At 47.7% G+C, this 18,509-nt stretch overlaps 1 protein-coding gene across 1 annotated transcript; it reads left to right on the forward strand.

Annotated features, from left to right (window-relative positions):
- Positions 1-13,271: 13,271 nt before the first annotated feature.
- LOC142303003 (olfactory receptor 8D1-like) lies at positions 13,272-14,093 on the forward strand. The gene has a single exon (XM_075344104.1). It carries the CDS (start codon positions 13,272-13,274, stop codon positions 14,091-14,093), a length of 822 nt encoding a protein of 273 aa, XP_075200219.1.
- Positions 14,094-18,509: the final 4,416 nt, after the last annotated feature.

Here is an 18,509-nt window from a genome sequence, read left to right on the forward strand (position 1 = left end):
TACTTTGATGTAGTTTTAAGCACTTTGTGGGGTGCAGCATTTAGAATGTTGTCACTTTTGGGCATTTTCTGTCTTATTGGCTTCTCAAAGTCACTTCAAATGTAAACAAGGGTTTTGTGTCTGACTGGTGTAACTGCCTAGGGTGGGGTGTGTGTGTGTGTGTTTTGTCTGTGGCTACCTAGCTAGTCCAGGGCGCCACATCCCCCTTGATAAAATGCAGACCGTCCACGGGCTGCCCGTCCATCACCGGTTTTATTTTTCAAACTGTAAAAATATAAATAACATGGTAAACGGTAAGACATAAGCATATTTTAGGTCTTCTTAAACGTTACAACTAGTGATGAGCGAGCATGCTTGTTACAACTCGGTACTCGCACGAGTATCACTGTACTCGGTCTACTCGGTGGGGGCCGAGTAATCTCGCGATACTCGTGCTGTACTCGTGGTCTTCATTTCTGCATGTTGGCGCTCTTTTGAGAGCCAGCCCTCATGCAGGGATTGGCTGGCAGACCACTGCAATGCCACAGCCCTGTTAGTTGTGGAATTGCAGTGATTGGCCGGCCTGCACAGCGTGACCGAGCCTTTATACCGGCCGGCGCGCTGTGCTCTGCTCACAGCTATCCAGACAGTCAGTGCAGGGAGAGTGTCGCTGCTTCAGGGAAAGCTTTGCGGCCCTTTATAGCTTTTTCAGTTGCAGGGCTGCAAACAGTGTGACCAAAAGTCCTTCTCAGGACTATTCTAGTTGTATACAGGCAGGCAGGGTATAGCCAGGTCGGAGTACAGTAGCAGAGTCCTTCTCAGGACTATTGTTGCTATATACAGGCAGGGTATAGCCAGGTCTGAATACAGGCTAGTGACCAGAAGAGTCCTTGTCAGGACTATTGTACCAGTATACAGGCAGGCAGGCAGGCAGGCAGGCAGGCAGGGTATACATAGCCATTCCTAGTGGTGACCGTATACCAGCCTTCATCATATCTGGGGCTGGTGTACCCAGTCTAAAACAGTCCAGATAGTGTCTGACTTGTCTGTAATTGTTGCTCCCCAAAAAAACCTGTTAGGTTCTTAGTGCGTCCGTGCTTGGTTTTTAAAACCGCACGTGTGTGCCTGTCGGTGGCAGCATACAGGTGCACTTGTGTGCAATTTCCACAAACTTTGATATAACGCACAAGTAGTGAATACACGTCAGCACAGCATTGCAAAATGCGCAAGGGCATTGGCAAGGAACAAGGAAGTGGACGTGATGGTGGTGCAGGCAGAGGCCGAGGTCGTGGGCAAGCTCTAATTTCGCCACAACAAAGGGCCACATCTAGTCGCTCGCACGTCCTGTCCCAAATTCTTGGGGACCGCAGCAGTACACCGCTCTTGAACCAAGACCAGTGTCAACAGGTTGTTAGTTGGATAGCGGATAATGCTTCCAGTCAGATTGGCACCACCACAAACACTCTGTCTTCCACACGGTCAAGTGTCAGTAGCCGTGATACTGCACCGCACATTTCTGAACCTGATCCTCCTTCCTACCACCAGGCTGAGTACACGTCCTCCTCGGACATTAATGATCCCACACTTGGACACTCGGAAGAGCTGTTCACGTTTCCATTCACACATTCTGGCCTCTCGCCAGCTCATATTGAAGTGGGTCATGAGGAGATCGTCTGTACAGATGGCCAAATATTTGAGCAGCCACGTTCTCACGAAGTTGGCAACGTGTCTCAACAAGTGGTGGACGATGATGAGACACAATTGTCAGGAAGTCAGGAGGAGGAGCAGGGTGCGGAAGAGGAAGACGACGTGGTGGATGATCAAGTAACTGACCCAACCTGGCAGGAGGATATGCAGAGCGATGTCAGCAGTGCACAAGGGGAGGGAGGCGTAGCATCACAACAGGCAGTAAGAAGCAGGGTGGTGGCCCCAGGCAGAAGTCAGGCAACCGTTCCCCGGAACAACACGACGACACAAGGTGCCTGTACAAATGTTAGGTCTTCCCGAGTCTGGCAGTTTTTTAAGTTGGCTCCAGATGATTCTAAAAAGGCCATTTGCAACACCTGCCATGCCAGCATCAGCAGGGGTACCAAAACTAGCAGCCTGACCACCACCAGCATGATCAGGCACATGTCAGCCAAGCACTCGACTTTGTGGGAAGTACAACAGAGTCGAGGAGCAGTGCTTGCTGATGTCACTGCTACGTCTTCGCTGGTTGTGCATGCGAGCCAATCCCCTGTCCATGCTGCCTGCGAACAAGCCTCCTCCACTCCTGCACCTGCAGTTGCCTACGCAGAAAGAACACCATCATCAAGCACGTCCTTGTCCCAGCGCAGCATTCAGTTATCCATTCAGCAAACCTTTGAACGCAGGCGCAAATACACTGCCAACACCCCACATGCCACAGTTCTAAATGCTAACATTTCGCGACTGCTTGCGCTGGAAATGTTGCCTTTTAGGCTGGTGGAGACAGAAGCATTCCACGACCTGATGGCGGCAGCTGTCCCACGTTACTCGGTCCCCAGCCGCCACTATTTCTCCCGGTGTGCCGTCCCCGCGTTGCATAACCACGTGTCACAAAACATCACACGTGCCCTGAACAACGCTGTTTCACCCAAGGTCCACCTAACCACAGACACGTGGACAAGTGCTTGTGGGCAAGGCCGCTACATCTCGTTGACGGCACACTGGGTTAATATTGTGGAAGCTGGGACCCAGTCTGAGCGAGGGACGGAACACGTCCTTCCCACACCAAGGTTTGCAGGCCCTACCTCAGTCAGTGTTTCACCCACACTCTACAGCTCAGGAATGTCATGCTCTTCAGCCTCCTCCTCCTCCTGCGCATCCTCATCCACTGTACCCTCCACACCAGTCCCAAGCTGGAAGCACTGCAGCACTGCCTCGGCGAAGCGGCAACAGGCTGTGCTGAAGCTAATCTGCATCGGTGACAAACCCCACAATGCAGAAGAGGTGTGGACAGCTCTGAAACAGCAGGCAGATCACTGGCTCACACCTCTGAACCTAAAGCCAGGAAAGGTCGTGTGTGACAATGGCAACGCCATTGACAACCTGGTGGCGGCTTTGAGGCGAGGCCAGCTGACACATGTTCCATGCGTGGCCCATGTGCTCAACCTCGTGGTTCAGCGGTTTATAAAGTCATACCCAGAGCTGTCTGATCTGCTGGTAAAAGTTCGCCGCCTGCACATTTTCGAAAGTCACCTACTGCTTCAGCCAGCCTTGCCGGCTTTCAGCGCCGTTTGCATCTTCCGGCTCACAGACTGGTGTGTGATGTCCCCATGCGTTGGAATTCAACTCTGCACATGTTGGTCAGGATATGTGAGCAGAAGAGGGCAGTTGTTGAGTACCTGCATCACCTAAGCCGTCGGGAAATGGGTCAAACTCCACACATAACACCTGAGGAGCGGAGATGGATGTCAGACCTATGTACCATCCTCCAAAACTTTGAGGACTCCACCAAGATCGTGAGTGGTGATGACGCCATTATTAGCGTCACCATACCGCTACTCTGCCTTCTAAAACGGTCTCTGCTGAAAAACAAACATGATGCATTGCAGGCGGAGCGCGATGAGTTGCAGCAAGAAACAGTAGTGGGTGTGGGTGATAACACACAGCCCAGCCTCGTCTCATCACAACGTGCAGTGGAGGACTATGACGAGGAGGAGGATGAAGACATGGAGCAACTCTCCGGCCAAATTGAGGATATGACATGCACACCAGTCATATCCTCGGTTCAGCGTGGCTGGCCAGAGGACAGGGTAGATGAGGAGGAGGAGGAGGAGGACAGCATGTTCAGTCATCTTGTTGGTCAGGCTACTGAAGTCCTGGCTGTTAAGAGTCTGGCGCACATGGCTGACGTTATTGTAAGCTGCCTGTCTCGTGACCCTCGCGTTAAGAACATCTTGGCCGACAATCATTACTGGTTGGTAACACTGTTAGACCCACGCTACAAGGAGAACTTTTTGTCTCTTATTCCCGTGGAGGAGAGGTCAACCAAAATGCAGCAGTTCCGGAAGGCCATAGTCACGGAAGTAGGCAAAGCATTCCCCTCACAAAACGCTAGCGGCATAGGTCAGGAATCAGTGGACAACCGAGGCGTACAGCCGAGAGAGGCACAAGTCCAATCCGCCAGAGGTAGGGGAACAGTCTTTAAGATGTGGGACAGTTTTCTCAGCCCCTCACGTACCACAGCCCCTGAGGTGCGGGGTAGTGCCACAAGAAATCCTAAGTTTGCCCAGATGCTGAAGGAGTACCTTGCAGATCGAACAACTGTACTCCGACATTCCTCTGTGCCTTACAATTATTGGGTATCCAAGCTGGACACGTGGCATGAATTGGCTCTCTACGCCTTGGAAGTCCTGGCCTGCCCTGCCGCTAGCGTTTTGTCAGAGCGTGTTTTTAGTGCCGCAGGTGGAATCATTACAGATAAACGCACCCGCCTGTCAACTGAAAATGCTGACAGGCTGACTCTGATCAAGATGAACAAGGGTTGGATTGGGCCAGACTTCACCACACCACCAGCAAATGAGAGCGGAATTTAAAGTTTGCCATGTACCTCCACTCACCTATGGGTACACACTTCTGGACTTTGGATAATCGCTGGACTGCTCCTCCTTCTCCTCATGCGCCACCATGATGACCATTACAATAGTTAGGCCTTTGTTTCAGGTATACCCCCAGTGGTAAATTTTTTCGCCCATTCTTTGCAGAATGGACATTACAACGACAGGAGACCCGCTCCTTTGCAATGGGAACAATGTTTTGAGGCCCTCATGCACGTCTCTACCCAGGGACAACGTGGAGCCTCCCAATTTTTGGCTGCCCTGCCTAAGGGCTATACTATAATACACCCACTTCCTGACAATGGACACTTAATGTTTTGAGGCCCTCATGCACGTCTCTATCCAGGGACAACGTGGAGCCTCCCAATTTTTGGCTGCCCTGCCAAAGGGCTATACTATAATACACCCACTTCCTTACAATGGGCACTTCAAGTTTACAGGCCCTCATGCACGTCTCTACCCAGGGACAACGTGGAGCCTCCCAATTTTTGGCTGCCCTGTCAAAGGGCTATACTATAATACACCCACTTCCTTACAATGGGCACTTCAAGTTTACAGGCCCTCATGCACGTCTCTACCCAGGGACAATGTGGAGCCTCTCAATTTTTGGCTGCCCTGCCAAAGGGCTATACAACAATAGACCCACTTCCTTACAATTGGCACCTCAAGTTTACAGGCCCTCATGCACGTCTCTACCCAAGGACAACGTGGAGCCTCCCAATTTTTGGCTGCCCTGCCAAAGGGCTATACTATAATACACCCACTTCCTTACAATGGGCACTTCAAGTTTACAGGCCCTCATGCACGTCTCTACCCAGGGACAATGTGGAGCCTCCCAATTTTTGGCTGCCCTACCAAAGGGCTATACTATAATACACCCACTTCCTTACAATGGGCACTTCAAGTTTACAGGCCCTCATGCACGTCTCTACCCAGGGACAACGTGGAGCCTCCCAATTTTTGGCTGCCCTGCCAAAGGGCTATACTATAATACACCCACTTCCTTACAATGGGCACTTCAAGTTTACAGGCCCTCATGCACGTCTCTACCCAGGGACAACGTGGAGCCTCCCAATTTTTGGCTGCCCTGCCAAAGGGCTATACTACAATAGACCCACTTCCTTACAATGGGCACTTCAAGTTTACAGGCCCTCATGCACGTCTCTACCCAGGGACAAGGTGGAGCCTCCCAATTTTTGGCTGCCCTGCCAAAGGGCTATACTATAATACACCCACTTCCTTACAATGGGCACTTCAAGTTTACAGGCCCTCATGCACGTCTCTACCCAGGGACAATGTGGAGCCTCCCAATTTTTGGCTGCCCTGCCAAAGGGCTATACTATAATACACCCACTTCCTTACAATGGGCACTTCAAGTTTACAGGCCCTCATGCACGTCTCTACCCAGGGACAATGTGGAGCCTCTCAATTTTTGGCTGCCCTGCCATAGGGCTATACTACAATAGACCCACTTCCTTACAATGGGCACTTCAAGTTTACAGGCCCTCATGCACGTCTCTACCCAGGGACAACAAGGAGCCTCCCAATTTTTGGCTGCCCTGCCAAAGGGCTATACTATAATACACCCACTTCCTTACAATGGGCACTTCAAGTTTACAGGCCCTCATCCACGTCTCTACCCAGGGACAATGTGGAGCCTCTCAATTTTTGGCTGCCCTGCCAAAGGGCTATACTACAATAGACCCACTTCCTTACAATGGGCACTTCAAGTTTACAGGCCCTCATGCACGTCTCTACCCAGGGACAACGTGGAGCCTCCCAATTTTTGGCTGCCCTGCCAAAGGGCTATACTATAATACACCCACTTCCTTACAATGGGCACTTCAAGTTTACAGGCCCTCATGCACGTCTCTACCCAGGGACAATGTGGAGCCTCCCAATTTTTGGCTGCCCTGCCAAAGGGCTATACTATAATACACCCACTTTCTTACAATGGGCACTTCAAGTTTACAGGCCCTCATGCACGTCTCTACCCAGGGACAATGTGGAGCCTCTCAATTTTTGGCTGCCCTGCCAAAGGGCTATACTACAATAGACCCACTTCCTTACAATGGGCACTTCAAGTTTACAGGCCCTCATGCACGTCTCTACCCAGGGACAAGGTGGAGCCTCCCAATTTTTGGCTGCCCTGCCAAAGGGCTATACTATAATACACCCACTTCCTTACAATGGGCACTTCAAGTTTACAGGCCCTCATGCACGTCTCTACCCAGGGACAATGTGGAGCCTCCCAATTTTTGGCTGCCCTGCCAAAGGGCTATACTATAATACACCCACTTCCTTACAATGGGCACTTCAAGTTTACAGGCCCTCATGCACGTCTCTACCCAGGGACAATGTGGAGCCTCTCAATTTTTGGCTGCCCTGCCATAGGGCTATACTACAATAGACCCACTTCCTTACAATGGGCACTTCAAGTTTACAGGCCCTCATGCACGTCTCTACCCAGGGACAATGTGGAGCCTCCCAATTTTTGGCTGCCCTGCCAAAGGGCTATACTATAATACACCCCCTTCCTTACAATGGGCACTTCAGGTTTACAGGCCCTCATGCACGTCTCTATGCAGGGGCATTGGTGAACCTCACAATTTTGGACTGCCCTGGCAAAGGAAAATACTACAAAGACTCACTTCCTCAAAATGGGCACATTAGACTCAAGAGGCCTTCATGTACGTCTCTTCTCAGGGACATCGGAGTGCCACACAATGTTTTCACGTAAAATCTTTCATGTATTAATCTCAAAAAGTAACATACACCAGCTCTATCTCACTATTGGGTATGTGCCCTTAACATTTCTGCCATGAAAAATCATTTTGGGGTCATTTTGGAAGGTTTTCTGGTGAGTCCGTAAAAATGGCGTGAAACGCGGACAAAATTGTTCACAGCTGTGACTTTTGAGTGATAAATGCTTCAAGGGGTCTTCCCCATGCTGTTGCCATGTCATTTGAGCACTCTTCTGAGACTTTTGTGCCATTTTTAGGGTTTCTCCATGCTGCCGGGGGGGTCATTTCACAAAAATACTCGGGTCTCCCATAGGATAACATTGGGCTCGTTGCTCGGCCCGAGTACACGAGTATCTTGGGAGGCTCGGCCCGAGCTTCGAGCACCCAATCTTTTTAGTACTCGCTCATCACTAGTTACAACACATATAGACATTTTTAATAACGGACGGACGGATGTCTTCCGCTCTCCCACCCAAGCAACCTAGCCCTGATACTGCCCCTAAGAAGTGGGCAGCACCCCTTTACCCCAGTCCAGGTTCAGGCTGCCCGAGCGGGAACGGGTACGGTAACTCGCACCCGACTGTCACTTCAGGGGACCCCACGTCCGAGGGGGACCCCCGGAGGATGGCCACCGGTCTAGGTGGTGGCCGGGCCCCAGCCTGCTCTGCTGCGAGCCCTTCCTCCAATCTGCCTCTCCGGAGGCGGCAACGGTATCCATCCCACAACATTATTTACAAGCCCACAAGTTCGTGGGTGGCCTGCTAGTTCTCGGCCATGTTCATGAGGAGTTTCTCATGTGGGTATGGGAATGAACTTAACAAAGGGCAACTCCAGTTCCAATGGGGACGGTTCTCTTCTCGGACGGTAATCTGGTGATTTTTCAGATTGATTAATTTTCATTCACTCACATATTTACACAATTAACATACGACACCCCTAGATGGTAGTTTCCCTGTACCTAAGTGGGGGTCAACCTAGGTTGGGGCGTGTGGACCTTCTGGGCCCAATGTTATCAGTGGAGGGCAAGGGGACAGAGGAGACAGTCAGTTCCTCTTCCTTTATGACAGGTATGGCAAGTGGAGACCTAAGGGGAGGGGGTAGAGGTACGTCCCTGGGCGCCAGTTCGAGTGGCTCACTGGCGGGTGTTTCCGTCTCCGTTTCTTCCACGTGTTGTGGGAACATTATTACCGGAATAATCACCGCGCCATTCTGCGTAGGCCAGTCCGCTGGAAAATCACCTATCACTGTGTGGATCACCTCTTTTCCTTTCTCCCCGGTTAGTCTGGGGGCCGGGACTTCAGCTGCCACCCTCAATGGATGTGGACACCTCTTCAGGTGGTCCCTGGAAACCGTGGCCGAAGTCTTCCCCTGGTCACGACTAATCTGGTAGGCCTTCTCATTTTCCCATTCAGTGGGTTGTATGACATAAAGGGGTTTTCTCCCACTGGTCATCAAGCTTATGGGTTATGGGTTGCTTAAAGGGACCAGCTGGAGCCCGCTTGTTGAAGCACTGTTCTTGCTGTTCCCGGCTCTGACACAGGTTCTTTTCCACCTACTCCTGGACCTGTCAGTACTGCGCTCTCCACCAGGTGTCCCAGTCAGCAGTCAAAGGAAGGGCCTCTGTAGCTTCCAAGTCGATTTCCAGGTCCACCGGCAACCGGCCTGGTCGGGCTCTCATCAGATACGCTTGTGTGCATTTGGTAGAGCTACAGGGAATGTTATTGTACATGTCTATCAGATCAGGCAGATTTTCGGGCCACAAGTTCCGCTCTTCCAACGGTATCATCTTGAGGAGATCCAGGACCAGGTGGTTCATCTTCTCACTCATCCCATTAGTCTGGGCATGGTATGGGGTGGTCCTCCTGATCTTCTTACAACCATATAATTGGCAGAATTCTTGAAACATCTCTGCTTCAAAGGCTGAACCCCGGTCTATAAGTACTCTCTCCGGGTATCCGTGCGGTCGGCAAAAGTAGGCCTGGAATGCTCTAGCTGCGGTACGGCCGGTCAGATCCTTGACTGGGACAACCACCATAAATCTCGAATAGTGGTCTACGATGGTCAGGGCGTAGGTGTACTCACTTCAGCTAGGGGTGAGCTTGACGTGGTCCAGAGCGACCAACTCCAGCGGTTGATGGGTAATGATTGGTCGTAGAGGGGCCTTCTGGCTGGCTTCGTCCCTTCTTCTCAGTGCACAGGGACCACACTCTCGGCACCAAGCCTCTACAGATTCCCGCATCCCACTCCAATAGAACCGCTCTCTCAAAAGCATCTCTAGCTTCTTCCACCCAAAGTGCCTGGCACCATCATGGTAAGCTTGTAGAACTGCGGGCACGTTAGCCTGAGGAACCACCAGCTGGCGAACCTTCTCATGAGTCTTCGGGTTGATCAGTTTCCGTTACAGCTTCCCCTGGGACAGGTGCAGCCGGGCTCGTTCCTTCCACAGCCGTTGGGCTTCGGGCAGAGCAGCAGGGTCCATTCCAACAGAGCCTTGTTCAATCATGGGCTCACCTGTTGCTGCGTGACATGCAACTTCTTGACTGGTGGCTGGTGGAACGCGGGCAACTCGATTTCTTCGAGGTCATTGCCTTCTGATCCCGCATCTGGCAGGTGAGGCATCCGGGATAGTGCGTCCGCGTTGGTGTTCTTGCAGCCGACTTGGTACTTGATAGTGAAGTCATAGTTAGACAGCCTGGCCCCCCACCGCTGCTCCAACGCGCCCAGCTTGACCGTGTCCAGATGGGTTAACGGATTATTGTCCATATAGGCGGTGAACTTTGCTGCTGCGAGGTAATGGTGGAACCGCTCGGTAATGGCCCACACCAGTGCTAGGAACTCAAGCTTGAAGGAGCTGTATTTCTCCGGGTTCCTTTCTGTAGGCCGGAGTTTTCTGCTGGCGTAGCCGATCACTTTTTCCCTTCCGTTCTGGACCTGGGACAGGACTGCTCCCAAGCCTACATTAGGCAGGCTTTCACCCGCCCCCCCTTGGTTCTGTTCAGCACTTCCGCTTGTTGTGGGGGGGGCTTTGCTTTTGCATCTTCCCTGCTCGGGGAAGACGCTCGAGCGGGAGATTTTCGCGCCAAAGATGGCGGCGCTTCAAAATTTTCGGCCGGACGCCGCCGGCAGGGACCACAAGGCACAATTCTACTGGTAAGTAGATCATCTCGATCATGTTCATGACGCCAAGTTGTCATGGGCGGCGGGGCGCTGCTCACCACGCTCTGGTCCAGAGCTTCTGCTGCTGCTGCTCGGTGGCTCGAGCGGTGGACTGGACCCGGGGACTCGAGCGGCGCTCCTCGCCCGTGAGTGAAAAGGGGGGTGGTCTGTTTGGGGATTTAGTTCGTGATGCCACCCACGGTTTGTGGTGAAGATGGGCACCACCGCTGCTGATGACGGGAATCCCGGGAGTGATGGTAGGGAGCAGCTGGGATGTTGTTTTCCCCCTCCGTGGGTAGGGGTTAGTGGTTCCGGGACCCGGTGGTGTGTTGGGGAGGCAGGGTCGGTGAGGTACAGGGTTGCAGGGCCAGCGCGGCGCTGTGCCGGATGGCACGGGTGTACTCACTCAGCAATAGATACACAAAGTCTCCGGTAAACCAAACAGCTGGATGGACGGGTCCCGCAGCTGGCTGCTGTGTCTCTCCCCGGACAGGTGATGGTGGCTGTCTCTCCCTGCACCTTTTTATACTAAGTTGACTCCAATGGCTTCTTAATGGTAGTCCGCTCCCCGGTGTATAGATACCGGAGGAGCCCATTTTGCCCGCAGGCGCTGGCCCTCGGATTTCTAGCCGGACACGGTGGCTGTATATCCTCACGGTGTGAGTGGTTGCCTTCAATCGGGACTTGCTTGTTAGGGAACCCCGGGGTTCCTGTCACATTTGGATTTGACTATTGACGGCGGCTCCAAGCCTGTTCGGGGTCCGATGGCCCTGCCTGTGTGCTTAGCTTCACTCCGTTCCCCGGTCCCGTACCGGTGGGTCACCACCCAGACCTGGTCCTTATGGCTCTGCGGAGTTCCACCAACTCCTGCAGACGGCCACCACCGTCTGACAACCTTGCTCTCAGTGCCTGGGCTCCAACCCAGACACCCGCAGTACGTGACCTCTCACTTTCACCTCCTGAACTGAACTACTGCAAACTCTAACTCTAACTCTAACTGCTTTTCCCGCCTCCAGGCCTGGGAACTCCTCGGTGGGTGGGGCCAACCACCTGGCTCCACCCCACCTGGTGTGGACATCAGACCCTGGAGGGAGGCAACAAGGGTTTTGTGTCTGACTGGTGTAACTGCCTAGGGTGGGGTGTGTGTGTGTGTTTTGTCTGTGGCTACCTGGCTAGTCCAGGGTGCCACACTAACTTAAAGAGTAAAGGCCACTTTACATGCAGCGACATTGCTAACGAGATATCGTTGGGGTCACAGAATTCATCACTTACATCCGGCCTTGTTAGCGACATCGTTACATGTGACACTTACCAGTGATCGCTAACGATCTGAAAAGTGCCAACAATCGTTGGTTGTTGACGTGTCGTTTGTTTCCCAAAAATCGTTGCTTGTTTGGTATGCAGTTTGTTCATCATTCCTGAGGCAGCACACATCGCTACGTGTGACACCTCGGGAACGACGAACAACAGCGTACCTGTGTCCCCCTGGCAACGAGGTGGGAGTGACGTTCATGCGGGTGCTCTCCACCTCTCCGCTTCTATTGGTGGTCCGCTGTGTGACGTCCCTTTGACACCACACGAACCTCCCCCTTAAAAAAGAGGTTGTTCGCCGGCCAGCGACGTCGTTAGGAAGGTAAGTTCGTGTGACGTGTACCAGCGATATTGTTCGCCACTGACAGCGATTTGCCTGACGTACAAACGACAGGGGCGGGTGCGATTGCTAGCGACCTCGCTAGCAATGTCGCAGCGTGTAAAGCAGCCTTCACTGTTATTTTAATTTTATAAATAATTAATATGTTTTAAAATAAGCAACTTTGTATATATCTTGAGTCATTTGCTTCATTTATCTCTTTGACTGATCTTTCATTAGTAATCCATTGAACAAAATTTAAAAAATCTGTATTCAGTAAAGAAAAATGTTCCCATTACTGAGCCAGCGAATGACAGTTGGTCCTTTTAAAATTCCATGTAGAGGTGAGTGGGAGGAGCTAATGACAGGCACAGATATTTGCGCTAGTTCTAAGATGACTGTTGCAGTTTTCCTTAGACCTTCATGAGTGCTGAAGACAGATTTTACCTCTGATTTTAAAATACTAAAAATTTTTGATCCATCACAGGAAGCGAAAGAAGTGATTTTTTTCTGATTAGAAATATTCGAAATTTTCTCATGTTCTCATTGGGTTAATGGGGAAAAAAGCAACACAAATAAAAAGATTTATACTTTAAAGGGTAAATCATTAAATCCATTTCAGCCTCAGAGGACAACAATTTTCTCAAGGGCTTCACCTTCCAGTTCATATATAGATAGATATCGATGGGTTTATGTTCCAGGACTATGTTTTTGCATTGTGTTGCACATAGAGTACATGATTTTTTTTATGTTCTTCCATGATTTTTGTTCTTTAAGTTTTCTTTTTATATAGAATTTATATGATGTGGAGCTGAACATGAAATTATTAATATTTTTAAATAAATCTTACTATGGTGAATTCCATCATATTCATCACTAAACTGCGTCTTGTTAAACAATACATTATTTTTCTACATCTACAACATTTGTTGTACAAATTGCCATTATAGTCTCCTATACTACAGTATATTTCATTATTTATGATATTGATTTTGATATTTCTATATATATGGCTAAATTATGCTGCAAGTAAGTCACTGCATATTATTACATTTGAAATTATATTCTTTAACCAAAATCCTAATTTTGTAGTAAATGGAAAATCGCAATGTGACTACAATCCTCCTCCTTGGATTTCCAGGCCTCCACGGCTTCAGAATTGTATTTTTTCTCTTTTTCCTCATGATTTACATCACGACAATCTGTGGGAACCTCTTGGTCATCATTCTGGTGATCTTCACCAAGAACCTCCACTGTCCCATGTACTTCTTCTTGACACAACTGACAGCGTTGGACATTTTGTTGACCTCAGACATTGTACCTTACATGCTCCATGGGGTTCTGAACAATGGTTCTTCTTTGCTGCTCTCGGAATGTCTCATACAGTTTTTTTTCTTTGGTTCTTTTGAGACCTCAGAATGTCTTCTCTTGACTGTGATGTCCTATGACAGATATCTGGCCATATGTCACCCCCTGCACTATTCTTCTAAAATGAGTCCGATGCTTTGCTCTACATTTGTGGTTGCTGCGTGGCTCTTCGGTTTTATAATAATATCAGTTCAGACAATAAACCTCTCTCAGCTCCAGTTCCCAAAATCAAATATCATTGATCACTTTTTTTGTGAATTAGATCCTATTATGCAATTGTCAACGTCAAACACGTTGTACATTGAAACTCTAAAAATCAACCTTTGCGTTCCTGTAGTTCTTCTCCCGTTCCTTATAATTGTGGTCTCCTATGGTTACATTGTCCATGCCATCCTCAGAATGCAGTCCGCTGTAGGACAGAAAGCCTTTACGACCTGTGGCTCTCATTTGATGGTGGTTTTTGTATTTTTTGGAACATTAATCTTCATTTATTTGATTTCAGTAAATGGGAACGCCGTCATTGCACGGAAACTGTGTTCTTTATTTTACACCATGGGGACTCCTCTTATCAACCCCATAATTTACTCTCTAAGAAATACTGATATTAGGAAAGCATTTGTGGCTTTTTGGAAGTGAAACATAAAAATCACCATTTACTAAAGAACATTGAAGATCTTAAGATCTGGAACAATAAATATATGTTTACTAAAGGTCCCAGAAGAGGGGACATGGACATTCGTCATAATAACAACTGTATTTTTTTCTGTTACTGTCCGGAAAATGATCTAAAACAGTATTCTTAGTTTTTTCTACAGCAATAGTTAAATTCTTGTTAATAAAAGAGTTTATAAGGACATCACTGATGGGTTGATAAATTATTGTAGGGTTCAAGGTTATTATTCATTGTACTGTAGATATCAGACCTTCTAAATGTATTAGAACATCAGAACTTAACTGAACTGTTCATAATATCCCCTGAATCCATGTTTATGTATTGCTCAGGCACATAGAAAGTGTGTTATCAGCTAATCAGCTATTAACAACTAAAATGTGGCCAACAGCAGACTGGTTTCCTAATGGAGCCATATGGCCCTCAAGGAACACATCCATAATCAGCTCTTTCCCCCCTGAGCCTGTTTTCACCTTCCTGACCAGGCTAAATCTTTCAATTCTGAGAAGTGTCATTCTTTGTGGTAATAATGTCATGTGATGTTCACCTCTGCACACACCTGCTGGCACTGTGGAGTAAGACTCTGTTCACACTGCAGAATTTGACACGCAACCTGAGGCTTCTGGATTGTTCAGCCAGAGCCGGGCAAGACCTGGTTCTGGTTCACTTGTCTTCAGCTCTGCAGGAGCCAAGTGCAGCTGTTAATACCTATTTAAGGCACTACCTCCTTCCAGGAGGTACCAATGATAGCTTCATTTTGTACTCCAGCAATCCCAATCTTGGTGCTTTTCCTGTGTATGGTGACCCATGCTTTGCTTCTGAGTGTTGTGAGCCTTCCCATATTCTGCGTTACTTCCTACCCTTTTCCGTTACTCCCCAGGACACATATTGTCTCTCTTGTTTGTTTTGAGTGTAGTGTGTAAAAGTTTCAGTTCTCCCTTGTAAATGTTGTTTTGTCCATGAGGATGTGGGAGAGGAGGAGTAAGATTAGGGTCTAGACAGGAGTTATGGTCATACAGGGGGCTCGAACCTGATTACCATCAAACCTACCTTCGAGATAAGGGACATAACAGGGTCACAGTCGTAGGGCCAGCTTAGCGGCCCCTATTCTGTTTCCATTCATGCCGTGAAAAATAACTATGGAATACTTCTACAAACGCTAGTGATTCTGGGATTAATTTTTTGCTACACATTTCATTTCATGTTAGTAGTATATTTTGTATTTATATTTTATACTGTTAAACTGTGAAAACAAAAAAAAATCACATTTTTCCCGCAAAAATGTTGTTTGAGCTCCAAATATCTTAATTGTCACAACAGTAACAAGAGAATATAGACCAAAAATGTTGTTGTGCAATTTCTCCTGAGTACGCCGATTCCGCATGTGTGGGGGAAAACTACTGTTTGGACACACTGTCGAGCTCTGAAAGGATGGAGCGATGTTTTAGAACACAGACATTAATGGAATGTCTGCTGAAGAAATGTCATGTTTGGAGAGCCCATGATATGGCTAAAAAGTGGAAACCCCTTACAAGTAACTCTGTTTTGGAAACTGAACATCTAAAGGATTGTATCTAGTTGTGAGGTGAGGAGTTTGAATGCACAGGTGCTTCCCAGAATTTTACAACGTTGAACTGTAAAAATGAAAAAAAAAAAAGATTTTTCCCACAAAAAACTATTACTTCCTAATTTTTAATTTTCAGAAGGGTAAATACTTTTCAAAACTTCTAAATCAAAACTTTGATGTGTAATTTCTCCTAAGTTAATTGATACTCCATATGTAGTGGAAGACTATTGTTTGGACATGCTGTCAAGCTCTGAAAGGAAGGAGAAAAGGTTTGGACCACAGACTTTGACATAGAAACCCTCAAACAAGTGTCCCCATTTTGGAAGCTACACACCACAAGGATTATATCTCGATGTGAGGTGAGAAACATGGATCCATAGGTTCTTTAAAAGAGTTTTACAACACTGAATCATGAAAATGAAAAAGAAAAAAACTTTTCCACCAAAAAATGTTGATTTGGCCATCATTTTTTGTTTTTACAAAAGTGACAGGAGAAAATGGACCACGAAATTTGTTGAGCAATTTATCCTCAGTACAAGGATATCACATATATGATTGGAAAGTATTGGTTAAAACAGACCAAGCCCTTTAAAGACGGAATGATGTTTTGCTATCCGGACTCTGATGGAATGGTCTGTGGCCATCATGACGTGTGGAGAACCTCGGCACGGTGGCTCAGTGGTTAGCACTGCAGTCTTGCAGCGCTGGGGTCCTGGGTTCAAATCCCACCAAGGACACCATCTGCAAGGAGTTTGTATGTTCTCCCCGTGTTTGCGTGGGTTTCCTCCGGGGTCTCCGGTTTCCTCCCACACTCCAAAGACATACAGATAGGGACTTTAGATTGTGAGCCCCAATGGGGACAGTGTTGCAAATGTATGTAAAGCGCTGTGGAATTAATAGCGCTATATAAATGAATAAAATTATTATTATTATTATTATGTGCCTAAATGGTAAAAACCCCACAAGTGATCCCATTTCGGAAACTACACCCCTCAAGGAATGTATCTAGAGGTGAGTTGAGCAGCTTGAACACACAGGTGGTTCAGAGAATTTTATGTAAAACAGTGCAAATTAAAAATGTTTATATTTCCCACAAAAATGTTGTTGTAGCCCCAAATTATGTTTATCTTCACAAAGGTAGCACAAGAAAATGGACCTGAAGATTTGTTGTGCATTTTCTCATGTGTGTGCAGATACCCCAAAGGTGGTGGAAAAATACTGTGTAGTTTTGGAGCACAGTCTCTGATTGAATTGGTTGTGGGTGCCATGTCATAGTTGCAGAGCCCTTGAGGTGTCAATATAGTACAAGCCCCCAGTAGTGACCCTATATTGGAATTGATGTGGTGTTTTCCTGACATGGGAATTTTATAATGTGTTGCCATACATTGTGTAAAGTCCATCAGGTTATGTAATAAATTGCACTAAATAAAAAACAAACAAAAAAAAAAAAAGCTTCGTTATCCATGGATGAGTTATAGAGGCACTTTGCACACAACGACATCGCAAGCCGATGCTTGCGATGCCGAGCACGAAAGTCCCTGCCCCCGTCGCAGCAGCGATATCTTGTGATAGCAGCCGTAGCAAACATTATTGCTACGGCAGGTTCACATGGACTCAGCTGCCTTGCGACGTCGATCTGGCCGGCGACCCGCCTCCTTATTAAGGGGGCGGGTCGTGCGACGTCATAGCGACATCACACGGCAGGCGGCCAATAGAAGCGGAGGGGCGGAGATGAGCGGGACGTAAACGTCCTACCCACCTCCGTCATTCTGCATAGCCGGCGTGAGCTGCAGGACGCAGGTAGGAGATGTTCCTCGCTCTTGCGGCTTCACACACAGCGATGTATGCTGCCGCAGGAACGAGGAACAACATCGTACCTGTCGCAGTCGCGTAATTATGGAATTCCCAGATGCTGCACCGATGATACGATTACAATGATTTTGCGCTCGTTAATCCTATCATCTAGGATTTACACATTATGATGTCGAGTGCGACACCGGATGTGCGTCACTTTCGACATGACCCCTCCGACATCGCACCTGCGATGTCGTAGTGTGCAAAGTGCCCCTTAGACTTTGAAACAGTCTTTTACAAAGTGACCACCTTCAGTTCCAGAAGAGTCATAATCCCGATACCAATCCTCAGCAGCTTCCAGAGCATTTTGCCTAATCATGGCTCCATTTTCCTGAGCATGTGCTTGTTGAAGGTACTGTAATATGTGTATAAAGATATAGCGATAACAACAGTGTAGAACAATCACTGACAGACCATTAATGTATTATATCAGGACTACGTTCCATGCCAGAACTGTAACTTAAGGACTGTCCATCCTCCAAAAGCAACATAAAAGTACGCAATAATGTGTTATTTACGTAACACCCATTGTCACATCTTTTACATATCTTTTAATGTATTAAGTATGGGGTATTCACTTTGTGCACACTTAGGGTAAAGGTTTTTCAAAAAACGTCTTTTTCACAATTGATTGGTAAATTTATATATTATAGACCTCTGTTACACTTTTTAAAATTTGTGTCATTTAAAACACTGTCACTTCAATGTGTTTATTCACATATTATTTGTATTTTTTCTCGTCGTATAAAATTTTGGCAAAGAGAATATTTCTTGTGTGTATTAACATTTTGGGTTTGGCCTTAATGTTTTCAATTGCGCATATATATATATATATATGTATGTATGTATATATATATATATATATATATATATATACATACTTACTATCAAATGGTGCACCATTATAAAGTACACAGTTGTAGGCATTTTCTGACATGAACTGATGCAATCCTTAAACAAA

This window comes from Anomaloglossus baeobatrachus, chromosome 4 (genome assembly GCF_048569485.1).
Source record: "Anomaloglossus baeobatrachus isolate aAnoBae1 chromosome 4, aAnoBae1.hap1, whole genome shotgun sequence".
Taxonomy (NCBI): domain Eukaryota; kingdom Metazoa; phylum Chordata; class Amphibia; order Anura; family Aromobatidae; genus Anomaloglossus; species Anomaloglossus baeobatrachus.

Bases quoted from the DNA above. Each gene is read 5' to 3' on its own strand.
- LOC142303003 (XM_075344104.1), top strand. From the start codon at position 13,272: ATGATTTACATCACGACAATCTGTGGGAACCTCTTGGTCATCATTCTG.